The sequence below is a fragment of the Octopus bimaculoides genome, chromosome 6, assembly GCF_046866305.1.
Source record: "Octopus bimaculoides isolate indiv1 chromosome 6, ASM4686630v1, whole genome shotgun sequence".
In the NCBI taxonomy this organism is placed as follows: domain Eukaryota; kingdom Metazoa; phylum Mollusca; class Cephalopoda; order Octopoda; family Octopodidae; genus Octopus; species Octopus bimaculoides.
The window spans coordinates 68,464,578-68,489,577 of record NC_142933.1 but is presented as its reverse complement, the minus strand read 5'-3'; the positions used below and the strand labels follow the sequence as shown (position 1 = coordinate 68,489,577).

Genomic DNA, 25,000 nt, shown 5'->3' with positions numbered 1-25,000 from the left:
TGTAATACTTATATCTATATTTTGTTTCAATTGTTTATCATGAGGTACCTTATCTATAAATATTGGTGTAGTATTGGACTGAATTCGAACTTGGTATCTCTATTCCTAAACTAAGGGTAATAACGCTCTTATACATTAGGCAAGCCACCGATGTATGAGCACTGTATATTAATCGGAAATCAAACTGATCAAGATGTTGTGTAGATGGAAATATTTATGTGAAATTCCATCTCTAAGGATGAAGCTATTAGTTTGCAAAATTATGATCTGATTTGTGATAATGTTTGTCGAATGTGATATAAAAAAATATCGTATATCGTTTTAATATTTTGTTTTGTGTTTTATTGTTGACTTTTGCAATAGATAAACAACTAAGATCTGAAGGTAAGTTCTTGTCCTCAAGATTCAATCTCATAATCCGAGTTTCATTTCCACTTATAGCAATATCCTTTCAATTAATTCAGTAATGTGCTTGGGAAAATTATAGTTCCAACATTTCATTTCTTCTCATCTAAACGTAAAAGCTTAATATATACATAAAAAAACAGTTCAATTTTACAGTGAAGTTGGTGCTAGCATACACAATGTAGTTAACCAAAATTAATTAAAATTACAACCTTAGTAATGAGAACAAATGGTTATCTAAATAAATAATTATGGCAAAAAACAAAAACATGGGAGGCAATTCCAAACTATTAATTAAAATCAATTAGATATGGTATAGATTGTGGGGCAAGTCTGAGCTTAATTAGTAAGTTGATAATTCCGTGCATGTATCGGTAGAATTAACACTTGATTAAGAGTTGTGGAATAGGCTTTATATGAGGCAGCAAGCTAAATGGAATTATGATATAAAATGGCATTATGATATAAAATCACGTCCCTTCTGATTCCTTGTGTAAATCATTTTCGCTATCATGCATTCGATTTCATCTTTAGAGGCGTTCATAAATAAAATACTGAAAGTTGTTGATATAGAGGACAATTGTTTTCCTTTGCTTCAAACTTAGACTATGAGCTTATTTTAAAAACATCAAACAAACAAAAACTACATTCCAGTGTTTTCACAGATCTACACTTCTCACCAATGAAGGTTTTATCTTTTTCGCGTCATAAGGTTAAACGAATAACCTCTGTTGATTTCCTTGATAACTGCTATACGCTTGTTAAGTATTTTTTTGAGAAAGAATACAAAACTAGTCTCCCGTTTCCGTAAATTTTACAAGGCAGTATCTTGTCGACTACATACAGACAAGCTTGCCACATCTATTTGAGAATTCAGTATGTAAAGAGCCGGAACAAACGTTGCAAAGCATTTATCCAAAGCTCGAGAAATTCCGCCAACTTAACTTCCTGAACTGGTAGTATACTTATCGATCCCGGAAGGATGAAAGTCAAAGCTGACCTCTGATTTAAACTCAGAAGGTAAAGGTCTGGAACAAATACCACAAATCATTTTGTCCGGCGCTCTCGTGGTTCTGCCTGCTACTCTTGTCTCCCTACGTCATGCAAGCTTAGACAAATTTGTGAACTTTACTAAAAGAATTTTGCTGACACAGATCAATACTAGTTTAATGTGGCTCTTATTTGTGCTTGCGCGTGTGTGTATGTGCTTGTGTGTGAGTTCATGTGTGTGTGAGTGATTTACTTCTCATGCTAAAATAGTTTTCCATACATCTTAACGCACTTCCTTCTAATTAATTGAAACCGGAAAATATCATCGAAACTCAGAAAACAAAGTTGCTGCGGAATTTCCTCTAGAAAGTATCTAAATATTTGTACGTGGGAAATTTATTAAAATATATTTGAAGGCTGATGTCAGGAATTTTTTCCTTCCTGGTTCTAAATAAAAATGATCAGAAGCATTATTTAGTTGTTCTTTGCTGTTGCAAATTGACCTTCATTGTCCTATGTTAGGCTTATAATCAAAATTTATACCAACGGCGACCATGACAGCTTTATATTCGGGCAATCTTAGCCACTTTAGATACAAATGTCCGTGTGACTAATAATCCTTTCTACTATAGGTACAAGGCCTGAAGTTTTAGGGGAGGAGATAGTCGATTACATCGACTCCAGTGTTTCATTGGTACTAATTATAAAATGCAAAAATAAATTTGGGTATCCTAATTAAGTAGAACTAATGCGCAAATGCTTAAAATTATTTTATTAAAAATGATCTCTTTAACAACCCATTAGTGTTTTACTTTTATTTACTATAAGTTCTTTTTTAATAAAGACGTTTTTGTTTCAACTTTAGTGACGAACTTGTTAAAATAACTTTTAAAAGCTTACCAATAAAATAATAATCGTAGTGCTACACTTCTATGAACCATCACAAATTGACTATGTCAGGGAAAATCGTAATAGGAAGGATTGTCTGAAAAAACCCTACCTCTAAATAACAATAATAAAACTGAAAATATTTAAAAGAGAATACTTAAATTTATTTCCAAATTAGAACATTTAATATGTAACTTTTAAGCATTTACATATTATTGAATATACTATATTATGCTTAAGACACCGAGTCCCAATAACTCAGTCAGGAAGATGAAGACCCAAGGAAGGAAGGAATACTTTACATAGTTAGATTGTTCAACGTTTATTTTTTTAATGAAGTACAACGTGATTTAAAAGAAATTTACCGTCCTTTCAAGCAAATTGAACGTGTTTCTCTCGGTAACTAGTTCCATCTTCCAGTTGATAACCTTGGCGTCTATTTTAATACAGTTTTTAGTGACAATCCAGCCAAGAAATAAAAGAAAAAGATAATCAAACAGTTATTTAAAAACAGAAAGAAAACGTTTGTGTGGAAATTCACGTCCAGTTTAAGAGAACCAAAGCTGGCTAGGTTGAGTCTTAATCGAGGTGTAAAGGGCTGTTAGTTTGTACCCCATCGGTGATTCTGTGTCATTTTCCACGCTCAGTCTATCTAGCAGCGAAGTAGTGAATCTTTATATGTTCATTCAACCTGCTTGAAGTAGCAACTAAATTACTTTCAAATAACACACGTATCACCTCAAGTAAAAGCAAAACATTGTATTCTAAAACTAGATGTACACTACATCAAAAAACTGTAATCACCGGAACTTCTTTGGTCATATCTATGTTCAGTCTGGTTGACTTGGAACTAAACAAGAACAACGGCAACAGCCTCTTACAGCATTACACATGACGACAAACATTGGAATAGCTGGAAGGATTGGTTTCAGTTTTTGGTACGTGGCCAGTAATTTGACAGGAGTGGACTACATCGATCCCAGTGCTCAACTAGTACTTATTTTATCGACCCCGGAAGGATGAAAGGCAGAGTCAGTTTCGGTAGAATTTGATATCGAACTACCCGTGTGCTAACGATTCTGTCAGCTCAGCTCCTTACAATTAGCTTCATATATTGAATTCATGAATTTCTTTAATAGCGAAATGAAATGTCTTATCGGAGCCCATTCTCAGCATAAAATGTCTTGTTAAATATTCTTTACAATGTTAAATCTCTGATCAAGAAGACGAAACTATTTTAGTGTTTTCAACACTTCAGTTTATGTTATTTGAAATTGTTCATTGTGCATGTTCATCACTTTACACAGAGTTGATTTAAGGTATTTACTAAGGCAATAGGCGTTATAGGATCTCATATTAGTTTCAAATTTTGGCATAAGATAATTTCGAGGGAGGGTTTAAATCGATTACATCGACCTCAGTGCTCAACTGGTACTTTTTTATCGATCCCGAAAGGATGAAAGGCAAAGTCAATCTCGGCGGAATTTGAACTCTGAACGTAGTAAAAGACGGACGAAATGGCGCTAAGCATTTTTCCCAGCGCGGCAACGATTCTGCCAGCTCGCCGCCTTGTTTATAGGTTCACATAAGATATTTTCCATTCACACACACACACACACACACACACACACACACACACACACACACACACACACACACACACACACACACACATTGTACCGGGTCAAATATCCGGCAAGCTTGAGACCAGTAGTGGTCTGGATTTCTGAATTCTCCAGTTTTCTGGAAACAGCCTACCTATATATTCGAAATATAAAATAAACCATGAAAAGTAAACAACTAAAGCAGGGCCTGTCTGATATTTATTAATCGACTTAAGATTCTGAAATGTGTCATACTGTCTCCTGTATACAGTATAATATTTTCAGGACGAAAATTACGCAAAGAAAAGTGAAGAAGAAAGTTATTTTTAACATACCGTATGCAAATTAGTCAACTTCCAAAACAGGGACTTTTTCTTAATACATGGTACAATGTATTGCATGATATATAATTATTTTCAGGATCCAATAGAATCGCGGTATTTTAACAACAAAGATACCAAGATAGAATCGAAGTTTAATTCACCTGAAGAAAAGTTTCTTTTTTTAACATGATGTAGTTGATTTGTTCATCAATAAAAAAAACACGTCTGAAACAGCTGTAGTAAACACCAGCCCAATTTGTATCACTGCATATATATGCTGTAAATAACTGTTAAATAAAATTAGGGATGTGAAAAATCTTCAATCTCCTTATTATTAATATCATTAATTACTCTACGGAACATATGCAGTCTCGTACAGGACATACGGAATTACCCAGCGACAGAAGTTACCAGGGCCTAACAACTCATTGTAAGCTCGAGTACTACATACATACCGTTGTGGTTAATCGACATCTGAAAGCGACTTGAGAGAAAATATGGTAACCGCCAAGGATATTATATCCCCTTAAACTCATTTTTGATGGCTGGCCGCCCACACTTTTTTCTACAAAATAGGGGTAGTTTATCCTGTTCAGGCTATATTATTAGCATTATCCTGCGTTTGAGAATTTAAAAATCACTTCTTTAACTTTCTAAGACATCTCAACGCTTCTAAAAGCAAACTTCGTTTGTTTGTTTTCGTTTATCGTAATTTGAATTTATATATATATATATATATATATATATATATATATATATATATATATAATTTCTTACGTAAGCAGATGGCTATAAATTTGGAGGGAGTGTTAGTCGACTAAATCAATAGTTTCTAATGTTATATTCCCTGGACTGGAATAAAGGCAATAATGGCCTCGGCGAGATTTCAACCGAGAACTTAATGTGTGAAGCAAGTACAATTTATTTTTGTAAATCTATTATATTTTCTACTAATCCTAACTATACCATTTCAGGTTGTATGGGTTACGGCCACTTTACCTTACATTGTCCTATTGGTGCTGCTCGTACGTGGATGTACGCTTCCTGGATCATATGAAGGTATTATTTACTATCTCAAACCGAACTGGAGTATGCTTTTGCAACCAGGAGTGAGTATTTTCTCTTATTATTTCGTAATTGCTACTTGTTAAAAGATTCGCTTCTTGTTCTTCTTGTTCTTCTTGTTCTTCTTGTTCTTGTTCTTCTTGTTCTTGTTCTTCTTGTTCTTGTTGTTGTTGTTGTTGTTGTTGTTGTTGTTGTTCTTCTTCTTCTTCTTCTTCTTCTTCTTCTTCTTCTTCTTCTTCTTCTTCTTCTTCTTCTTCTTCTTTATTGATCAATCGATTTCTCTAGACACATACGATACGAAGAAGTTGAACCTACATAATTTCTTGTTCCCTTGCCATTTAATTTATACACATACATACATACATACATACATACACATGCGCACATGTGTGTTTGCTTGTCTGTGTGTGTATGTCTTTGTGCTTTCCCGCCGCCACCACTTAACAGCCGGTGCTGGTTTGTTTACGTCCATGTAATTAAGCGGCAAAATAAAGAACCAGACATTCGAAAAATAAGTACTGGGGTCGATTCGATTGGCTAATCTTTTCAAGGCAGTGCCCCAGAATGGCCGCAGTCCAATAATTGAAACATGTAAAACATAAAAGATTTAAGATAATTATTCAAAGCGAATTTGTAATTCCGTATATTTCACCAGTTAAATTATTGAATACATAATGCTTATCTTGATTTATTAGCTTTCTTTTACCTTTTTTCCCAGGTTTGGATAGATGCTGCGGCACAAATCTTTTTCTCACTCGGTCCTGGTTTTGGAGTGTTGTTGGCTCTGTCCAGTTATAATAAATTCAACAACAACTGTTATAAGTAAGTAACCAATTCATTAAGCCCTAATTAATATCATGTGTTTGATCTAAGTTCCTCAATAGAAATACTTACTGATTATATCCCTGTACAATATTAATATTGGCCATTTAAAATAAGCTTGTGTTACTAAATACCCTTTATATGTTCATCGAATGTGTCTGTTATTAAGTATCAAAGTTTGTCATCTTGCACTAACAATCAGGTCGGTGATAATAATTGATCCTATAGGCTTAAGGCCACACATTTGATAGAGGGATCAGTTTATCATAGTTACCACCAGTGATTGATTAGTACTATATGTTTATCGGTTTGGAAAGATAAAGAGTAAAGACGACCTCAGTAGGTTTTGAACCCAGATCGTAAAGAGGCGTGAGTAAATACGGCAATATATTTCATTCTGCTGCTCAGCCGAATCTGTTAATACTTTGCCATCCTGATCAATGATAATACAGCACATGTTCTAATATACCTCTGTTATAAAGCGGCGAGCTGGCAGAATCGTTAGCATCCCCGGGCAAAATGCTTAGAAGCATTTCGTCCGTATTTAGGTTTTGAGTTCAAATTCCGCCGAGGTCGACTTTACCTTTCATTCGTTCGGGGTCGATAATATAAGCAGCTGTTGAGTACTGAGTTCGATGTAATCGACTTACCCATCACCCGAAATTGCTGGCGTTGCACTAAAATTTGAAACCAATATATCTCTGTTATATGTGGTCACATGCAGTTAAGAAGTTCGCTTGGCAATCCTTTGGGTTCGCATTCGATCCCACTGCGTATACCTTGAAAATGCTGTATGTATTTTTGGGTACTAGATTAAATTCATCAATAATTTTAAATGGTACAGAGCGTCGTGTAGCTTTTAGGTGTTTTCGCTCAATAAACACTCACAACGCCAGGTCTGGGAATCGAAACCGCGATCCTATGACCGCGAGTTCGCTGCCCTAACCACTGAGCCATTGCGCCTCCACATACAGAGTGATATAAACAATGGTTATTACATCTTTTTCTTTATTGTAGAAAAATATGTAATGATCATTATTTATACTTTGTCTTACACACACACATACATACATACGTACACACACACACACACACACACACACACACACACACACACACACACACATATAATATCTGTGTTCAGGACAGGCTTAGCAACCTTATAGGGCCTCGGGAAAGACCATTGCATTGGGCTCTATATTTTATTGAAAGCTCCAGCATATATAGATCTGAATTGTATCCCTAGACCTGTGAGGCTCTCAGGCAAGTGCCCAGTATGCCCATGCCTTAACACGACCTTAGCACTGTGTGTGTGTGTGTGTGTGTGTGTGTGTGTGTGTGTGTGTGTGTGTGTGTGTGCGTGTGTGTGTCTGGCGAATTAAGAAAGCCGTGAGAATATCTGATGAAATGTCTCGTGTTAATTATTCCGGTTCATTGTATTCTGAGTTACATTCCCACCGTAGTTACCTTTGTCTTTCATCCTTGTAGGATCGATAAATAAATTACCAATGTAGATTTTTCATTCCACAACGGTGAAAAGCAATGGGCTGTGGACTGGCGGGATCATTACATCGTCAGCACTTAGCGTCGTTCTTTGTTTCAATCTCAATGTGGCCTACTTGAAATATTGACTTGATCTGCTGTCCGATTCAACACTACCACATGGGCCTTGTGCCAACTCTGATGTAAGCATTGAGATCAGATCTCTAGGTTGAGAATATCTATCTCATTTCTTCCCACCCGTCCATGATACGAGAGCCTGTAAAGGCTCAATGTTGACACCGTTCTCCTGTCTAGGCGGTATGTGTGGTGCGCGCGCGTGTGTTTGTGTGTGTGTATATATGTGTGTGTGTGTATGTGTGTGTGTGTGTGTGTGTGTGTACATATATATATTAATCAATGAAATTCCAACCTCGTCTGATTTTCAAGTTTTATTATTTACAATTTTTACAGTCTTACAATATTGAAATAATAAAATATTATATATACATTGTGACAAAGTTAGTACTTTCATGCGTTACGCAATCATCAGGTTTATGCAGTGACAGTCGTTATATTTGAGGATGGTCATATTTTTGCCAATTAACCACACGCTCTCTATACTTGGTCTTCACCTCAGATTCACTATTCTTATTTTAATGAACTTTGTCGGAAATTTTTTATCACACATCTTGTGACCTCTTCAACTACTCTCTATCACCAATGTCACTTCCAGTTCACTCATACATAAATACATACATACATACATATATATATATATATATATATATATATATATATATATATATATATATATATATATATATATATATATATATATATATATATATATTTATATATATATATATATATATATATATATATATATATATATATATATATATATATATATATATATATATATATATATATATATTTCACTGGAAAAACTTATATATATTTGCCAAGGGATGCCTTTTGCATCGAAGGTCAGCGATTGTCGTACGCTGAAGAAGGGAAATAACCCTGAAACTCGAGTACGTACGTATCGTAGATCAAGATGGGAAGGATAACTTCCCTTAGCAAATACAGACAGGACAGAGAAGTGTGTCGATAGCCAGCTGGAGGAGATGTCCTCCTGGGGCTAAAAGCAACAGTAACATCCACCCCTCGGGGTCAGCCACATTTAAGTGGCAAATATACTTCACTTTATCGTGCAGTTACTGTTAATACCTCGTTCAGAGATTTAACATTGCTATATATATATATATATATATATATATATATATATATATATATATATACACACACATCTGTATATATATATAGATGTGTGTGTGTGTATGTGTGTATGTGTGCGTGTGTGTGATTCTGTACCATACGAAAATGCACTAATTGTGTGACAGCACATGACATACTTCATGCTATTTTATAAGTGCCCTTCTCTGTTACTCAATATGTATATGGCTCATTTCCAATATGGTTAGTAGCCATAGTGTTCAATGTAAAGGCCCGACGTACTACAACCTGTAGCGCAAAGACACAATACCTGTTTCTCACTCTTTCTATTCTATTGCTACTAAATTAATCCTTACTATTGCTACTAAATTGATCCTCAGGTAGCTAGTTACACGGCATCTTTACTTTGGTCAACCTGACACACATACGAAGGGGTACCTAAAAAAAAAAGGAACTTTGTAATATTATTTTATTCACTTAGCTTGACATGTTTACACTTTCATCGCCTTCAAAGTATTCTCTATTTAAAGCAATGCATCGTCCAGATGCGTTTTCCACTGTTCGAAGCAACCCTGGGACTCTTTCGAAGTGATGCCTTTTAATGCTTCCGTCGTTTTTTTTTCTTCACCTCTTCCACGTCTGCAAATTCCTTAGCACCAGCTTTCGTCACCAGTGATAGCCTTCGAAAAAAGGTCTGGATCAACTTCCAGCTGTTCTTTTAGTTTACGACACGCATTCAATCGTGACTGTTTTTGATCTTCCGTGAGCAAGCGAGGCAAAATTTTGCTGCAACTCTTTTCATTCGCAATTCCTCGCCCAGACTTCGTTGACTGGAGCTCCAGAACACACTAGTCATATCATCAAGTTCACCAATTCCACGATCAGTTCATTAATTTTCATGATGTTTCATGATGGCTTCCAGCGGCGGAAGCCTGAACTACAACGGACTTGTCCCACAGAGAACGTTTCCGGTTACTTTTGGGTACCTCCTCACATATCTTCTCTTACCATAACTCCTACTGTGTATATCTTCAGCTCCGTATTAATTCTTTCACTCAATCCTTCCCCGTTATCCACACACACACACACGCGTGCGCGCACACACGAACACACACACAAACACACATACACGCGTATTGGCTCGAATATTTCTATAAACCAAAAGAATCAACTAAGTACACAAAACAACATATTACAAGACTAAGCAAAAAGTGGTAGGAAACGAAAGATCCTTGGGCTACAGAATTACAGTTTATTACCACAGTAATCTTTAGATCTCACAATGACTTCCTTCTACGACATTGAAAACTATTTCCAAACACCCAGACACATAAATCTCTCCTAAACACAACTACTACAGCATCCATCCTAAAAACGTCATATCTCCAACCCCGGACAGAGATCATCTCATGCACACAAAAATTATCTAGTATCAAGCTTCAAGCTCTCTGCTGAGATGCACACTACCAAAAATAAGTGCCTGCCTGTATCTGTTACGACCTCTATTAGAATCTGTGTTTGCACAAATATAGACTGGACAGTGGAGAAATTGCAACATGTCCAGACTGCCACACTACACCCATATAAATTATCATTGCAAATCGGATTGTGCAATATGATTCTCACCTAGACTGAGATATAGTGTAACGCATCTGAGGCAACAGCAACAACTAGAGACTCGCACAAATAATATTTAAGTAGATCAGAAACAAATTCGTTCACTCTATACATACCATAATCTACCAAAGAAAACCTGCAAAAATGTTATACCCGTTCATCAGAATTAGGGAGAACCACAGAGCAGCGAAATGCTTTCAAGAAATTTCAATACAAACTTTTAAAATCTAATTTATGGTCCTAGCTTAAATTCTAAGTCAAAAGCATTTTCGGAATAATTCTCACTGTTTCTCTTTTCTCCTCTCAGAAGGTGAATTGGGTTTTCCAAAATCTATTCATATTTTTTTTTCAGTGAACAATACGGATCTTGGTAATAATATGACGAAAAAATAACATAAAATAAATCCATTCCATATTTTAAAATTTTGTAAAGAAATACTAATCCTTTTATTTCTTATTCGTGTATTTCTTTATTCGTTTATTTGTAAAACCAAACAAGAACAGTAACAGCTTACAAAAAGCAAGTTAAAGAACAATATTTCAAGAGAAACAGCTACCATCACCAATTGGAAGAGGTTTTTGAAATTATGTGACACGTGTGAAACCACTTCGGTGTTTGATTTCCGGTAAACATAAGAAATATGTTTAATATTTCTTTTTCAAATCAAACATGAGGAGAAGCTGACGGAATCTGCTGTTTCGTATTGGTGAAATGGTGCAGCCGGTTGTTCCAAAGGTATAGTTTACCGTAAAAATGTTTCTGAGTTCCTCAGTCAGTGAAATATGCCAATGCACTGATTGGAGAAGGCAGAAAACATTATTATGGAATTTTGACGTAAACCAACTGGAACTTTATATTCAAATACGGAACCTCAAAACACTGAAGACGACAGAGGCACATATCACAGAAGCTCTTGGATCGGAAGAAGAAACGAAACATCAACAGAATTTGGAAGCTAATTTTCTTTTTCCTTCACAGTCATAAACGAATTTTATTTCAGTAATTATATACAAAAGAGAAAGCAATTGAAACTGATAACATACCAATGTGTTTTTATTTCTATAATTCACTAAAATTTCAAAATGAATTAATTTTAAGTAATATATATATATATCTAACATCAGTTTTAGTGAGTTAATGTTTTCATAAATGTATTATGTTTCAGGAATAATCTACTGAACGTATTGACGTATTGCTGAACTGTAATGATATGTTATCAACCGAGATTGTAATGACCATGAATAGTTTTTTGATATCTATACATCAATTCTTTTTCCATATATATCTATATACATACATACATATATATATATAAAACTTTTACTTATTTCAGTTACTGGACTGGGAAACCCCCTTAAAGGGTCTTTTTTTAATGTTCAATCAATAGATCGTCTCCAGTTCTTATCTTTTTAAAGTGTGGTACTCTTATTATAACGTTATCTTTTGCAGAACCACTAATTTACAAGGACGTAAATACAAGGACTTGTATGTGTGTGTGTGGGGGGGGGACTGTTCTCGAAATTGTATTACATAAGCACTTAGACACAAAGTGAATGAGGCTACATCAGTTTTGACGATGCTTAGTGGAGTTGTTCCATCTTTGAATTATAATAAAAGTGGCTGAGTATTCCACAGACACGTGTCCTCTTAGCGTGACCCTGAGTGCGACAAGCACAGTTGTGTGTCCTTTAAATGGTTGGTACACTCTATTCTACGGGCTTCCATGGTTTCTGCTAACCTAGTTTCACTTACACGGCTTGTGCAGAGTCCATCTTGCGGTAAAAGACCCAAATTGCTCAAGATGCCATCTAGTAGCATAGATTCTGAGAACTTGTGATTACGAAGAAAACTTGTTAAACACCAAACCATGCCTATACACACATACATAAAAACTGAGAGAACAACGTGAAACAAGGGAGGATGAAAGCATAGGCAAAATGAGAGAGAAAAGTTAATAGAATGTGAAGTTTAAGAAAAGGAGGCAGTATTATGTGAAATTAATTACATCTGCCGTTTCACAAATCATATTTGGGTATGTGTGCAAGAATTTCGCTTTGCAATTATGTGCAGTATATCAGAAAACTCACTTCTACCATAACTACAGGTGTCAATTTAAGCTTTAGAAGTGGAATGCAGGCACTCCGTTGGTTGTGACGACGCGTTTTAGTTTATTCAATTAACGGAAAAGCCTCTTCTCTTTTACTCTTTTACTTGTTTCAGTCATTTGACTGCGGCCATGCTGGGGCACCGCCTTTAGTCGAGCAAATCGACCCCAGGACGTATTCTTTGTAAGCCTAGTACCTATTCTATCGGTTTCTTTTTGCCGAACCGCTAAGTTACGGGGACGTAAACACACCACCATCGGTTGTCAAGCGATGTTGGGGGGACAAACACAGGCACATACATACATACATACATATATATATATATATATATATATATATATATATATATATATACATATATACGACGGGCTTCTTTCAGTTTCCGTCTACCAAATCCACTCACAAAGCTTTGGTCGGCCCGAGGCACTTGCCCAAGGTGCCACGCAGTGGGACCGCACCCGGAACCATGTGGTTTGTAAGCAAGCTACTTACCACACAGCCACTCCTACGCCTGTTCGTGAACATATTAAATACTGTACAGCATACATTCTCAGTTTATTGAAATTATCCAGAGAAAGTTGAACAATCACCAGGTGGCAACTGCAACCAACTCTAAATGAGGAGGGGAGACAATCTCAAGAATTAAGTATTTTGCAAAATTGATTTGTTATTAAGGAAAAGGATAAGTGTAGACACATGTTTCTGTCCCAACAGGTGTCATCAATGCAGGAGTTGGTCTAGCTTATTTTTTATCTTAACGAAGTTTTTACGAGGTGGTATCAAGAGGTTCCCAGAGTGGTTATGTTTAATGAAAAAGAAACTTATTTACCTAAGTTTTAACATCATGTCCTTCGAAATAGTCACCTTGCGCAGTCGATATGATATTGGTTGACGTATAATCGAGAAATAGGATAATGGGAATGCATATATATAACTAGTTTTAGTACTTTATAATAATAACAGTTATTATTATTATTATCATTATTGAGTGAGAAAGCAGTACCTGCTACTAAAGTCACATTGAGGTACCAATATACGAAGCCCAGTATACCCATCATGACTATTCGTCTGATAAGGGTACACTAGGTACATGCGTCACAACCATATGTGCACGACATGATGATCTCATATCCAGATAAACAGCACATGACCTTGCAGGTGGGTTCCAGTTAGAATTTTCTTCAGGTCGAGTAGCCCATCCTGCTCAAAAGGTCCCTGAATAAGGTTTGTTTTAAGGATGATGAACAAAACATCCATGTTTCCAGAAGTGAATTATTGAAACCCCGCCAAATTTCTTTCAACACGTGGCTATGATGCTCCCCCACTACTTCTGCTCATGATCAGAGATGCACATATAGTCAGCCACTAAGAGACATGCTCAACTGGTTAAGGTCAAACAACTGACAAGCAAATCTGTGATATTAAGCAGAATATTTGCTGTAGCCCATCTTTTATACCAAGGCAAAACAATGTACACGTTAACACTTCCAATCAATTAAGATCAGAAGCCATGAGAGCCACTGCCTGGTACTTATTATTATTATTATTATTATTATTATTATTATTATTATTATTATTATTATTTGTGTATATATAAAATAGTTTATTTCTCAGATCATCCAAAAGTCTCAGATTTTGGAGATCTGGAATTGTTCTCTGAGATTAGAAAGCTCTCTAAAACATTGAAGATACTGTTAGCATAATTCACACAAAATTCCTAAATGATAAATAAGACGAGAACTTTTGTTTTGTGACTTCCTTTTTAACTTCTATGAAATATATGCAAATGATATTTTCTCCGCCATATTTTTACAACTCTAAATATGATCAATAACTAATTCTTTTGTTTAAAGCAATGATTTTAAAAACTTAGATAGATATTGAAAATTTCACATATGTTTTTGTTTATCATTTTAATCTTGATTTTCAATGATTTCAAAATTATTTGACACCTCACTTTATCTACAGAGATGCACTTATTACGAGTGCAGTCAACTGTTGCACCAGCTTTTTTGCCGGATTTGCCGTCTTCTCAGTCCTTGGTTATATGGCCCATGTTCACAAGAAAAGTGTTGCAGATGTATCACGTGAAGGTAAGTTCATGTTTGGCGTTTACTTATGATGAAATTTAACTTTTTAATTGCGAAACTAAATTCCATGCTGATTCCAAGTAATGGTATTAAATATCTATCAAAATATAGAATTGGTATCTTCTGCAAGTCACAATACCTCAATAAGCTTGACATATCTCAATAACAAAACTAGTTTCAAACATACGATTTAAAAATTCTTTATGTGTAAGTTCATAATTTCCACTAGAGTTAAATTTGTTGCCTTCGACCCTAGCAACGTCGACAGAATAAATACCAGTTATATGCTGAAATAAGGTCAATAGACTGACCTCCCTCCCTCCCTCTACACACAAATGTGTGCCTTTGCGCTAAAATTTTAAATAACTATTACTTAAAACTGACATCTTTTACTCTCTCAGTTTCAATATTATTGCTAGTGTAGTTCGAGATTAAAGATCCCCCTTCGGTCATGAATGACCATGGGATTGCACCTAGAAGGTTCCCGTCCGAAGCACAAATCCGGGCAAGGTTGTTTATGGAAGACCAGCAGTTGCCCATGCATACCAATCTCCCTTTTCCACGATGTTATCCAAGGGAAAGACAAAAGCCAATACAGCTTGGCACTAGTGACGTCGCAACTCATTTCTGCAGCTGAGTGAACACGAGCAACGTGAAATAAAGTGTATTGCTCAAAGACACAACACACAGTCCGGTCCGGGAAGCGAAATTCTTTTCCCATAAGAGTTCCGGATCCCAGTAATTAACTCATTTGCATACAGCCAATCAGAGTTCACCTTGACCTTGTTCTCAGGTTAACAAAGGTTGGCATTCAAAATGGCGACAACCGATTGCCATGCGAATCTTCTATTGTGCTCTCATTCAGATGCCAATATCATCGATACTGCTGAACACATACGCTGGTTAGCAGTAAGTTTGAATTACCGAAAATCTCTAGTCAGCATGAAGACAATTGGTATGCAACCAACTGCAGCATCCAGGAGAAAGATGGTTGGTGGCGACAGAAACCGCACTGGTGCTGGCAGACCGTTGAAGGATTGCTTGAAAAGTGTGAAAGGAACGGCGCCGCTCAGCTCTCAGATTATGTCTAGACGCAAAGCCCAAAATAACATTCGTGAATATGTTAAAACAACCAATCTCATGGTAAAGCACACTCTACTAAGTAAACTCAAGACGAAGAACGATGTTGCAAGTCGATAGATCGCCAAGTTATACCTAATTTTAGAAGAAGACAAGTAATTAGATAGATTTGCATCTATACCTATTATCGGATAGGGTAAAAATGTGGGTAGAGGATGATGTACTAGCAACCCTCTCCCCATACTGTCTCACAAAGTAAACAACAACACAAATAACTATGCAGAGGCAACCATGTTTGAAACAAGAACAACAATCATTATTAAAAGAGAAAAAATTCATGGTCATTCCTTACTCAAGTGACTTTATCCTTTCGCCCGTCATTTGTTATGCGCTCATAAAATAGTTTGATAGTTGAGCTCTGATTGACTGTATGCAAATGAGCTCATAACTGGTATCCGGAACTCTCGTGAGGAAGAAAAGTATAATTCGCGTCCCGAAACCGAACTTACTGCTTCACTATTATGAGCCCAACGTTCTAACTACTGAGCCATGACACTTGGAGTTTGCACAGTGAAAAAATAGAACTGTCTTGAATAATATTACAAATCTAAGTTTTCTAGGCTTCATTTCTCAGAAATAACGTAGTTTAAAATCGAAGAAGGGTTTTGTTGCTGAGAGCTAGTTATTTAAGCACAAAAAACAACCCCTTTTCAGTAGATGATTAATCTCTTATGTATAGACTAGTTTAATTTGACTTTGCATTTACTTTACCATGGGAACTAAAATATTTCCAATAACAATAAAACACAATGTTTCTCATAATTCAATAACTAAAAATATATTCTTACCTAAGATGAATCCTATGTAAACTAAATCGTGACTGATAATGTTCTGTTATTTCCTGCTCTCTTGACACAGTTTTATATGTTTAATACTATAACATTGATCATTTTATGTTGCAGATGTTGGTCTAATCTTTATCGTCTACCCAGAAGCTATCGCTACACTGAAAGGTTCCGTATTTTGGGCCATAATTTTCTTTGTTATGCTAACTACTCTAGGACTTGATACCACGGTAGGTATAAACGCACCACACATACACCACACATTCATATGGGGCGAAAGCGATAATTTTTCCGTGTATACTCCATTCCTTCATGCCTTTCTATATTTATATGTTGTCCATAGAAGCTGTTGAAATTTAGACTGGAGTTTGGGTGCAACAAGGAATATGATTACTAATGTAGATGATATCACATCAAAACGATTTATTAATTCATTAAGTTTCAATTTTATTATCAGTTAAATTAGCTACACTAGCTTCCTATTTTGAAATAACTCTTCAACCATCTACACGTTATGCGCAGAATTACTTGTTTTAAATACCGTTCTTTACAACACGCTGCTTCAAAAATTAACTGGTTTACAAGAACAATACTGTTTCGCTTTTAGATATTTTATATCGTGAATACAATACAAACCAACTGGCAAGAGACCGAAATGCATCGGGTGTCTTCATATTACTTCTGTGGTTAGCTTTAATTTCGACAATAACTTATAATGTATACACATACACACACATATAAATGAATATGCGTACATGAATGTATATTTCATGTACACATATACATTTCGCTTATTTCGATTATAATATATTTTATTGCCTGTATCTAGTAGCGTACAAGGTAGATCATGATTTAAATCTCATGAACTACTCTGTACGCCACCAGCTACAGGCAAATAACGAAATGTATTATAAATGTGCATATATATATATATATATATATATATATATGAACCTATATATGAACACATAACATAATACAGAACACTACTAACCTTTCAATTAATACCATTAACCCTCATACATCCCATACACCATTCACATTACAGATCTAGATCTATCCTAATTGCACCAATGAATTAATAAATCGCTTTGATGTGATATCATCTAAATTAGTAATCATATTCCTTGTTGTACCCAAACTCCAGTCTAAATTATTTGTATATAAATAGTCAGAAATATTTCCTGTTTTAAAAAAACAACAAATGTCTCGTAGGGAACCCTTGCATTTAAGAGTATTCTTTTTCTATTGATACAAAACGAAATTAATTGTGCTATAATTAGGCTGCAACTACTCTAGAAACCAGTGGATCTCAAACCATTTTTTGCCTATGGAACTCTTTGATTCCTATTTTACTCTATTGGACTTCCATAACCATTCGATGTATTTATATAAAAAAATTACTCTATTTTTATAATTAAATATTATTAGTAAGTATATACAAAAATAAACTATTTTGTGTTTTGTAGAAGTATAAACAATACATTGCGCATAGATTCTGACAACCAAATCTTATATGGACCTCCCATGGGTCATATAGACGCCAGTTGAGAAGTATTTACTATAAACGATCAAAATGATAATTTTCTTTTTTTCAGTTTGGTGGCTTGGAGGCAATATGTACTGGTATTCTTGACGAATTCCCCAAATTAAAACGACACCGAGAATTGTTTGTTGCCTTCCTTCTCGTATATTGTTTGCTAGGTGGCCTTGCGACAACAACTTATGTAAGTCAACTGTTACGTTCTTGTTTATTGTTGTTACTATTGCAATTAATTTTCCATTTTTTTATTTTTTGCTCTTCGCTTTCTTGATCTTATTTTCCATTTTACCACTGCAAAATGTATATTATCATAAACACAGTGATAATAAGATCTATAGTTATTTTAACCATTGCTATGAAATTATAAACAGGGAATTACACCAAAATAAGCAAGGTGTAATACAGGAATTTAAGCAATGAATAATTGGGGACACTACCATAATGCCAAAGTAAAAGAAAATCATTTAATATGTGCCAATCAAAAATAAACTATTAAAACAGAAATTTGAATGAATTTACTTTCCTCTTCTGGATTGAAGTGCTTTTCATTACACATCTTTGTTAATAATAATAATAATGATAATAATGATAATAATAATAATAATAATCCTCTCTGCTATAGGCACAAGGCCTGAAATTTAGAGGGAGCGGGCCAGTCAATTAGATTGACTCTAATACGCAACTGGTACTTAATTTATCAACTCCGAAAGGATGAGAGGCAAAGTCAACCTCGGCGGAATTTGAACTCAGAACAGCGGTGGACGAAATACTTCTAACCATTTTACCCGGCGTGCTAACGATTCTACCAGCTCGACAAATAATAATAATAATAATAATAGTAATAATAATAATAATAATAATAGTAATAGTAATAATAATAATAATAATAATAATAATAGTAATAATAATAATAATAATAATAATAATAATAATAATAATAATAATAATAAAAATAACAATAATAATGGTTACAAATTTTGACACAAAGCTAGCAGTTTTAGGCAAGTAGGCTTAGTCACTACCATCGACCAAAGTACATGATTGTTCTTTATTTTATCGACTGAGCAAGGATGAAAGACACCGGCGGAATTTGAACTCAGAACGTAAAGATCCAGAACATATACTTCAAGGTTATTTTGTCCAATGATAGAAAAGTCCTGATCAGAGGAGATACCATTGAGTCGGCAACGGGAGAATACCTACGGAATTAGAACTGAACTTTCATAATTAATTGCATTCGATATTATAATAGACATGAAAATCCGGAGGAATTTAACAGGTAAATAGCGCGGTAAAATACCTACTTACATACATATACCTATTTACCTACCTACATGATACAGCCATAATAATTTTTTAAAAATTCTTAAAATGAAAGTTATTAACTATATAAAAAGATTTTAGAAAAACAGATTGACCCGAATCTTTAGGAAGATTTTCGCATTGTGTATGTAAACGCTTTCATCAGTTAAGTTTTTCTATCACACGTGATCGTTGACATTACGGCTACAGAAAATCCATTTATTAACATGTAATATTAATTGGTAGATAAAACCTTAGACAGAAAAATTAAGGTTTTGAATTACAACTAATTTATTATAAAACCGCCCGCGAAAAAATTAAGTACATTGACGTAAATTTTATGGGGATAAATCAGTAGAAAGAAGGTTTAATAGGGATCCATGGTTGGTCAGTTTCATGATTAAATGAATTTCGCTTTAAATGTTTGCAATCTTATATAGTTACACGTGGAACTCTGCTATAACCAAAGATCTAAGTGTATTGGTTATTATTGTATAGATTCTCTAAAAATATTACCAACATACTTACGCACGCACACGCGCGCGCACACACACACATACACACACATTAATATGCATACTTATATTTGAGCATGTGTGTTTCATGAGAAACTTTTTCCTCAAAGATCATACACCAGCATGACCGCAGCCACTTGGCTGAAACACATAAATAAATAAATAAATAAATACATAGGGTTGGCACGAAGCATTAAGTAAATGAATGTAAGAGAGCTAAATCAAACCGTGTATAGTTTTGTTTTATTATTTTGTCTTCTACCTGAAGAACTGTAACTCAACACGTAAAGTCATAAAAATATACATCAATACTGCAGTGATGCCTTGTCTTCAATTCTAAATTATGGTCTATATTAGAAACGTTTAAGGGAAGGGAAATTAATTGCTCTTTTTTTTATCGCTTTGTCACAAGAGAAAGAGAAGCGTTCACGAATCACCAGCCAGTCGCAGATATCATTTCAGGAATGAAGCAAACACTTCGTTATCTTTATGCATTTCTAACAGACAGCAGCGACTTATATGAAAATTACTTGCCTCACTCAAGACCGGAAGCTTGCTCCCGATAGCCTTTTATCAGTATCTCACTTGTTGCAACATTCGTCCTATTAATTACTTTAATATCATTAAGGCAGCAAGCTGGCAGAATCGTTAGCATGCCGGGCAAAATGTTCAGCGGCTTTTCGTCCGTCATTACATCCTGAGTTCAAATTTCACCGAGTTCGACTTTGCATTTCGTCCCTTTCGAGGTCGATAAAACAAGTACCAGTCGAGCACTGGAGTCGATGTTATCGACTTGCTCCCTCCCTTGAACTTGCTCGCTTTGTGTCAAAATCTGAAACCAATTACTTTAATATCACAAAACTCATTCATTAATCTTTGAGATTGGTGATAGGAATGGAAGAAGGTGTCCTTAAAATGGAGACCTGCTTCTAATGCATACAACAGAACGATCTCTTCAAAAACTAGATCAAGAACCTGTGTTAAAAGTTTACAATCCAACAACAGGAACCATTCATCCGATGGGCTTTCACACAGTTTTCGTCAACCAAATTTCAATCACTTATCAAAGTTTACATTTAGCGTCTTATAAACAATGACTTGATGAATAAACAGATGGATAAACAGACAAAAAATATCTAACGCTTCAGGATAATTGTCAATATCCTGTCTTTCACGAAACTTTAGCTAAAATAACGTTATGAGGAGGAATAAATCGATATGTGAGGACATCGTATGATATAAACGTGAATATTCAGGATAACGGCATGGCCATGTCGTCTATCACAAAATACTATTTGGTCTACATTACAAGATTATCACATATTTTCACATACAATCTATTACATAGTTACATACATACATACATATATATATATATATATATATATATATATATATATATATATATATATATATATATATATATTGTGGCACTCCGTCGCTTACGACGTCGAGGGTTCCAGTTGATCCGATCACCGGAACAGCCTGCTCGTGAAATTAACGTGCAAGTGGCTGAGGACTCCACAGACACGTGTATCCTTAACGTAGTTCTCGGGGAGATTCAGCGTGACACAGAGTGTGACAAGGGTGGCCCTTTGAAATACAGGTACAACAGAAACAGGAAGAAAGAGTGAGAGAGAGAGAGTTGTGGTGAAAGAGTACAGCAGGGTCCGCCACCACCCCCAGCCGGAGCCTCGTGGAGGTTTAGGAGTTTCCACTCAATAAACACTCACAACGATCGGTCTGGGAATCGAAACCGCGGTCCTACAACCGCGAGTTCGCTGCCCTAACCACTGGGCCATTAAGCCTCCGCGCACACAGACACACATGTATATCCAAAGAGAGAGAGGTGGGGCAAAGAGAGTGGAAGTTGTTAAACGTCGTTATAGAGAGAAAGTGGAGGGAAGGGAAGAAAGAGAGAAATCGAGGAAGAAAGGGTGATATCCGAAAGAGAGAAACGACAAATACTTGTCAAAGTCTCAGTTTTGTTGCCCTAGTAACCACACCTTTGGAGATGGAGATTTCTAACCTAGTCCAGTCGCTTCCTCGCCTCATTTTACATGTCCCTGTAAATTCTCGCCGCAATCCGAGGACGCCTACTGTCATTGAACCCTGCATAACCACTAAATGAGACATGCAAACATACAACTTTCGGCCATTTCACTTTTATATATATATATATATATATATATATATATATATATATATATATATATATATATATATACATATATGCATGTATATATATGTATGTATATATGTATATATATGGCGTAGGAGTGGCTGTGTGGTAAGTAGCTTGCTTACCAACCACATGGTCCCGGGTTCAGTCCCACTGCGTGGCATCTTGGGCAAGTGTCTTCTACTATAGCCTCGGGCCGACCAAAGCCTTGTGAGTGGATTTGGCAGACAGAAACTGAAAGAAGCCCGTCGTATATATGTATATATATATATATGTATGTGTGTGTGTGTTTGTGTGTCAGTGTTTGTCCCCCACAACATCGCTTGACAACCGATGGTGGTGTGTTTATGTCTTCGTAACTTAGCGGTTCGGCAAAAGAGACTGATAGAATAAGTACCAGGCTTCTAAAGAATAAGTCCTGGGGTCGATTTGCTCGACTAAAGGCGGTGCTCCAGCATGGCCACAGTGAAAAGACTGAAACAAGTAAAAGAGTAAAAGAGATATATGTATGTATATATATATATATATATATATATATATATATATACATATATATGTATATATATATGTATGTATATATATGTATGCATATATATGTATATATATGTATATGCATATATATATATATATATATATATATATATATATATATATATATATATATATATATGTATATATATATATATGTGTGTATATATATATATATATACATGTATTTATATATGTATATATGTATATATATGTGTGTATATATATATATATTAATATATATACATACATATATATATATTAATATATATATAGTTTATATATATATTAATATATATATATATGTATATATATATATACTAATATATACATATATCTATATATATATATATATACTAATATATATATGTATATATATATAGATTAATATATATATATGTATATATATATATTAATATATATATATATATATATATATATATATATATATATATATATATATATATATATATATATATATACGTATATATATTAATATATATATATATATATATATATATACGTATATATATTAATATATATATATATATATATATATATATATATATATATATATATATATACGTATATATATTAATATATATATGTATATATATATATATATATATATATATATATATATATATATATATATATATATATATATATATATATATATACGTATATATATTAATATATATATATATATATATATACGTATATATATTAATATATATATATATATATATATATATATATATATATATATATATATATATATATATATATATATATATACGTATATATATATATATATATATATATATATATATATATACGTATATATATTAATATATATATATATATATATATATACGTATATATATTAATATATATTTATATATATATACACATATATATATTTATCTATTTATTTATTTAATTATGCGTTTCAGCCAAGTGGTTGTGGTCGTGCTGGAGCACCTCCATGACTTTCTGTCTTTATGCTGTGCTCATTTCACGTTTCTTGTATGGCTCTTCTCCTCCACCTGATATAGTCCAATCAAGAATTTTGATGGCACATCTGGTGTATAAGAGAATTTGACGTCGCTACTCTCAACTGTGTCTCATTTCCAGCCATTGGCTTGTCTAGTATCGTGGAGAGGAAAGTGTCGAATTTTGTTTTGAAGACCTCTATATCCATGTCTTGCAGGTTTCTCAATTGTTCTGGCAGAGCATTAAAGAGCTGAGGTTCCGCCTTCAAGGCGGTGCTCCAGCATGGCCGCAGTCCAATGATTGAAACAATCGAAAGGTAAACGGTATATTTGTTTCAAATTATGGTACAAGACCAGCAAGTTTGGTGGTGAAGGCGGGGAGGTAAGTTGATTACATCGAGTCCAGTGTTCAACCGGTACTTTGTTCATCGACTTCGAAAGGAGGAAAAGCAAAGTTGGCCGCGGCAGAATTTGAACTCAGAAGATGGCTGAAATGCCCAGTGTTGCTACCGATTCTGCCAGCTCGCTGTCCTGAAAGAGGTTGTGAGTTCGAATCCCGGACCGGGCTGCGTGTTGTGTTCTTGAGCAAGATACTTCATTTCACGTTGCTCCAGTTCACTCAGCTGTAGAAATAAGTTGTGACGTCACACGTGCCAAGCTGTATCGGCCTTTGCCTTTCCCTTGGATAACACTGGTGGCATGGAGAGGGGAGACGGGTATGCATGGGCGACTGTTGGTCTTCCATAAACAACATTGCCCGGACTTATGTCTCGGAGGGTAACTTTCTAGGTGCAATCCCATGGTCAGTCATACATAATATATATATACGTGCAGGCGTGGCTGTGTGGTAAGCAGCTTGCTACTCGATCACATGGTTCTGGGTTCGGTCTCACTGCATGACACCTTGGGCAAATGTCTTCTACTATAGCCTCGGGCCGACCAACATCTTGTGAGTGGTTTTGGTAGACGGACAACTGATGCTGGTGTGTTTATGCCCCCGTAACTTAGGCAAAAGAGACCGATAGAATAAGTACAAGGTTTACAAAGAATAAGCCCTGTGGGTAGATTTCTTCGACTAAAAAGCTTTTTAAGGCGGTGCACCAGCATGGCTGTAGTCAAATGACTGAAGCAAGTAAAATAAAAATAAAAGAATATATATATTTATACATATGTTTTTAGTCTTACACTCTTTCTGTGTAATGTTCACACATATGATCTGTACGTCTCTCACTCTTTCTCTTTCTCCCTTTATCTCTTTCCTTCCCCCTTTCTTATGTAGTTTCTCTTTCTCTATCTCTATCACTTTCGTTCAACTAAACACGAACAGAAACGATTTAAATATAATCAAAATGATTATTTGATTGCCTTCTTTTTTGTTTTCA

General features: G+C 34.8%; 1 protein-coding gene across 1 annotated transcript in view; it reads left to right on the top strand.

The window, feature by feature from the left end:
• The window catches only part of LOC106881266 (sodium-dependent serotonin transporter), a 150,967-nt gene that overhangs the window by 99,944 nt on the left and 26,023 nt on the right, over positions 1 to 25,000 (top strand). The window contains exons 6-10 of the mRNA XM_089354025.1: positions 5,185 to 5,319; positions 5,994 to 6,097; positions 14,507 to 14,631; positions 16,671 to 16,783; positions 18,152 to 18,280. Of these exons, the coding sequence (XP_089210151.1) occupies positions 5,185 to 5,319; positions 5,994 to 6,097; positions 14,507 to 14,631; positions 16,671 to 16,783; positions 18,152 to 18,280 (606 nt within the window). The remainder of the gene's footprint in view (positions 1 to 5,184; positions 5,320 to 5,993; positions 6,098 to 14,506; positions 14,632 to 16,670; positions 16,784 to 18,151; positions 18,281 to 25,000) is intronic.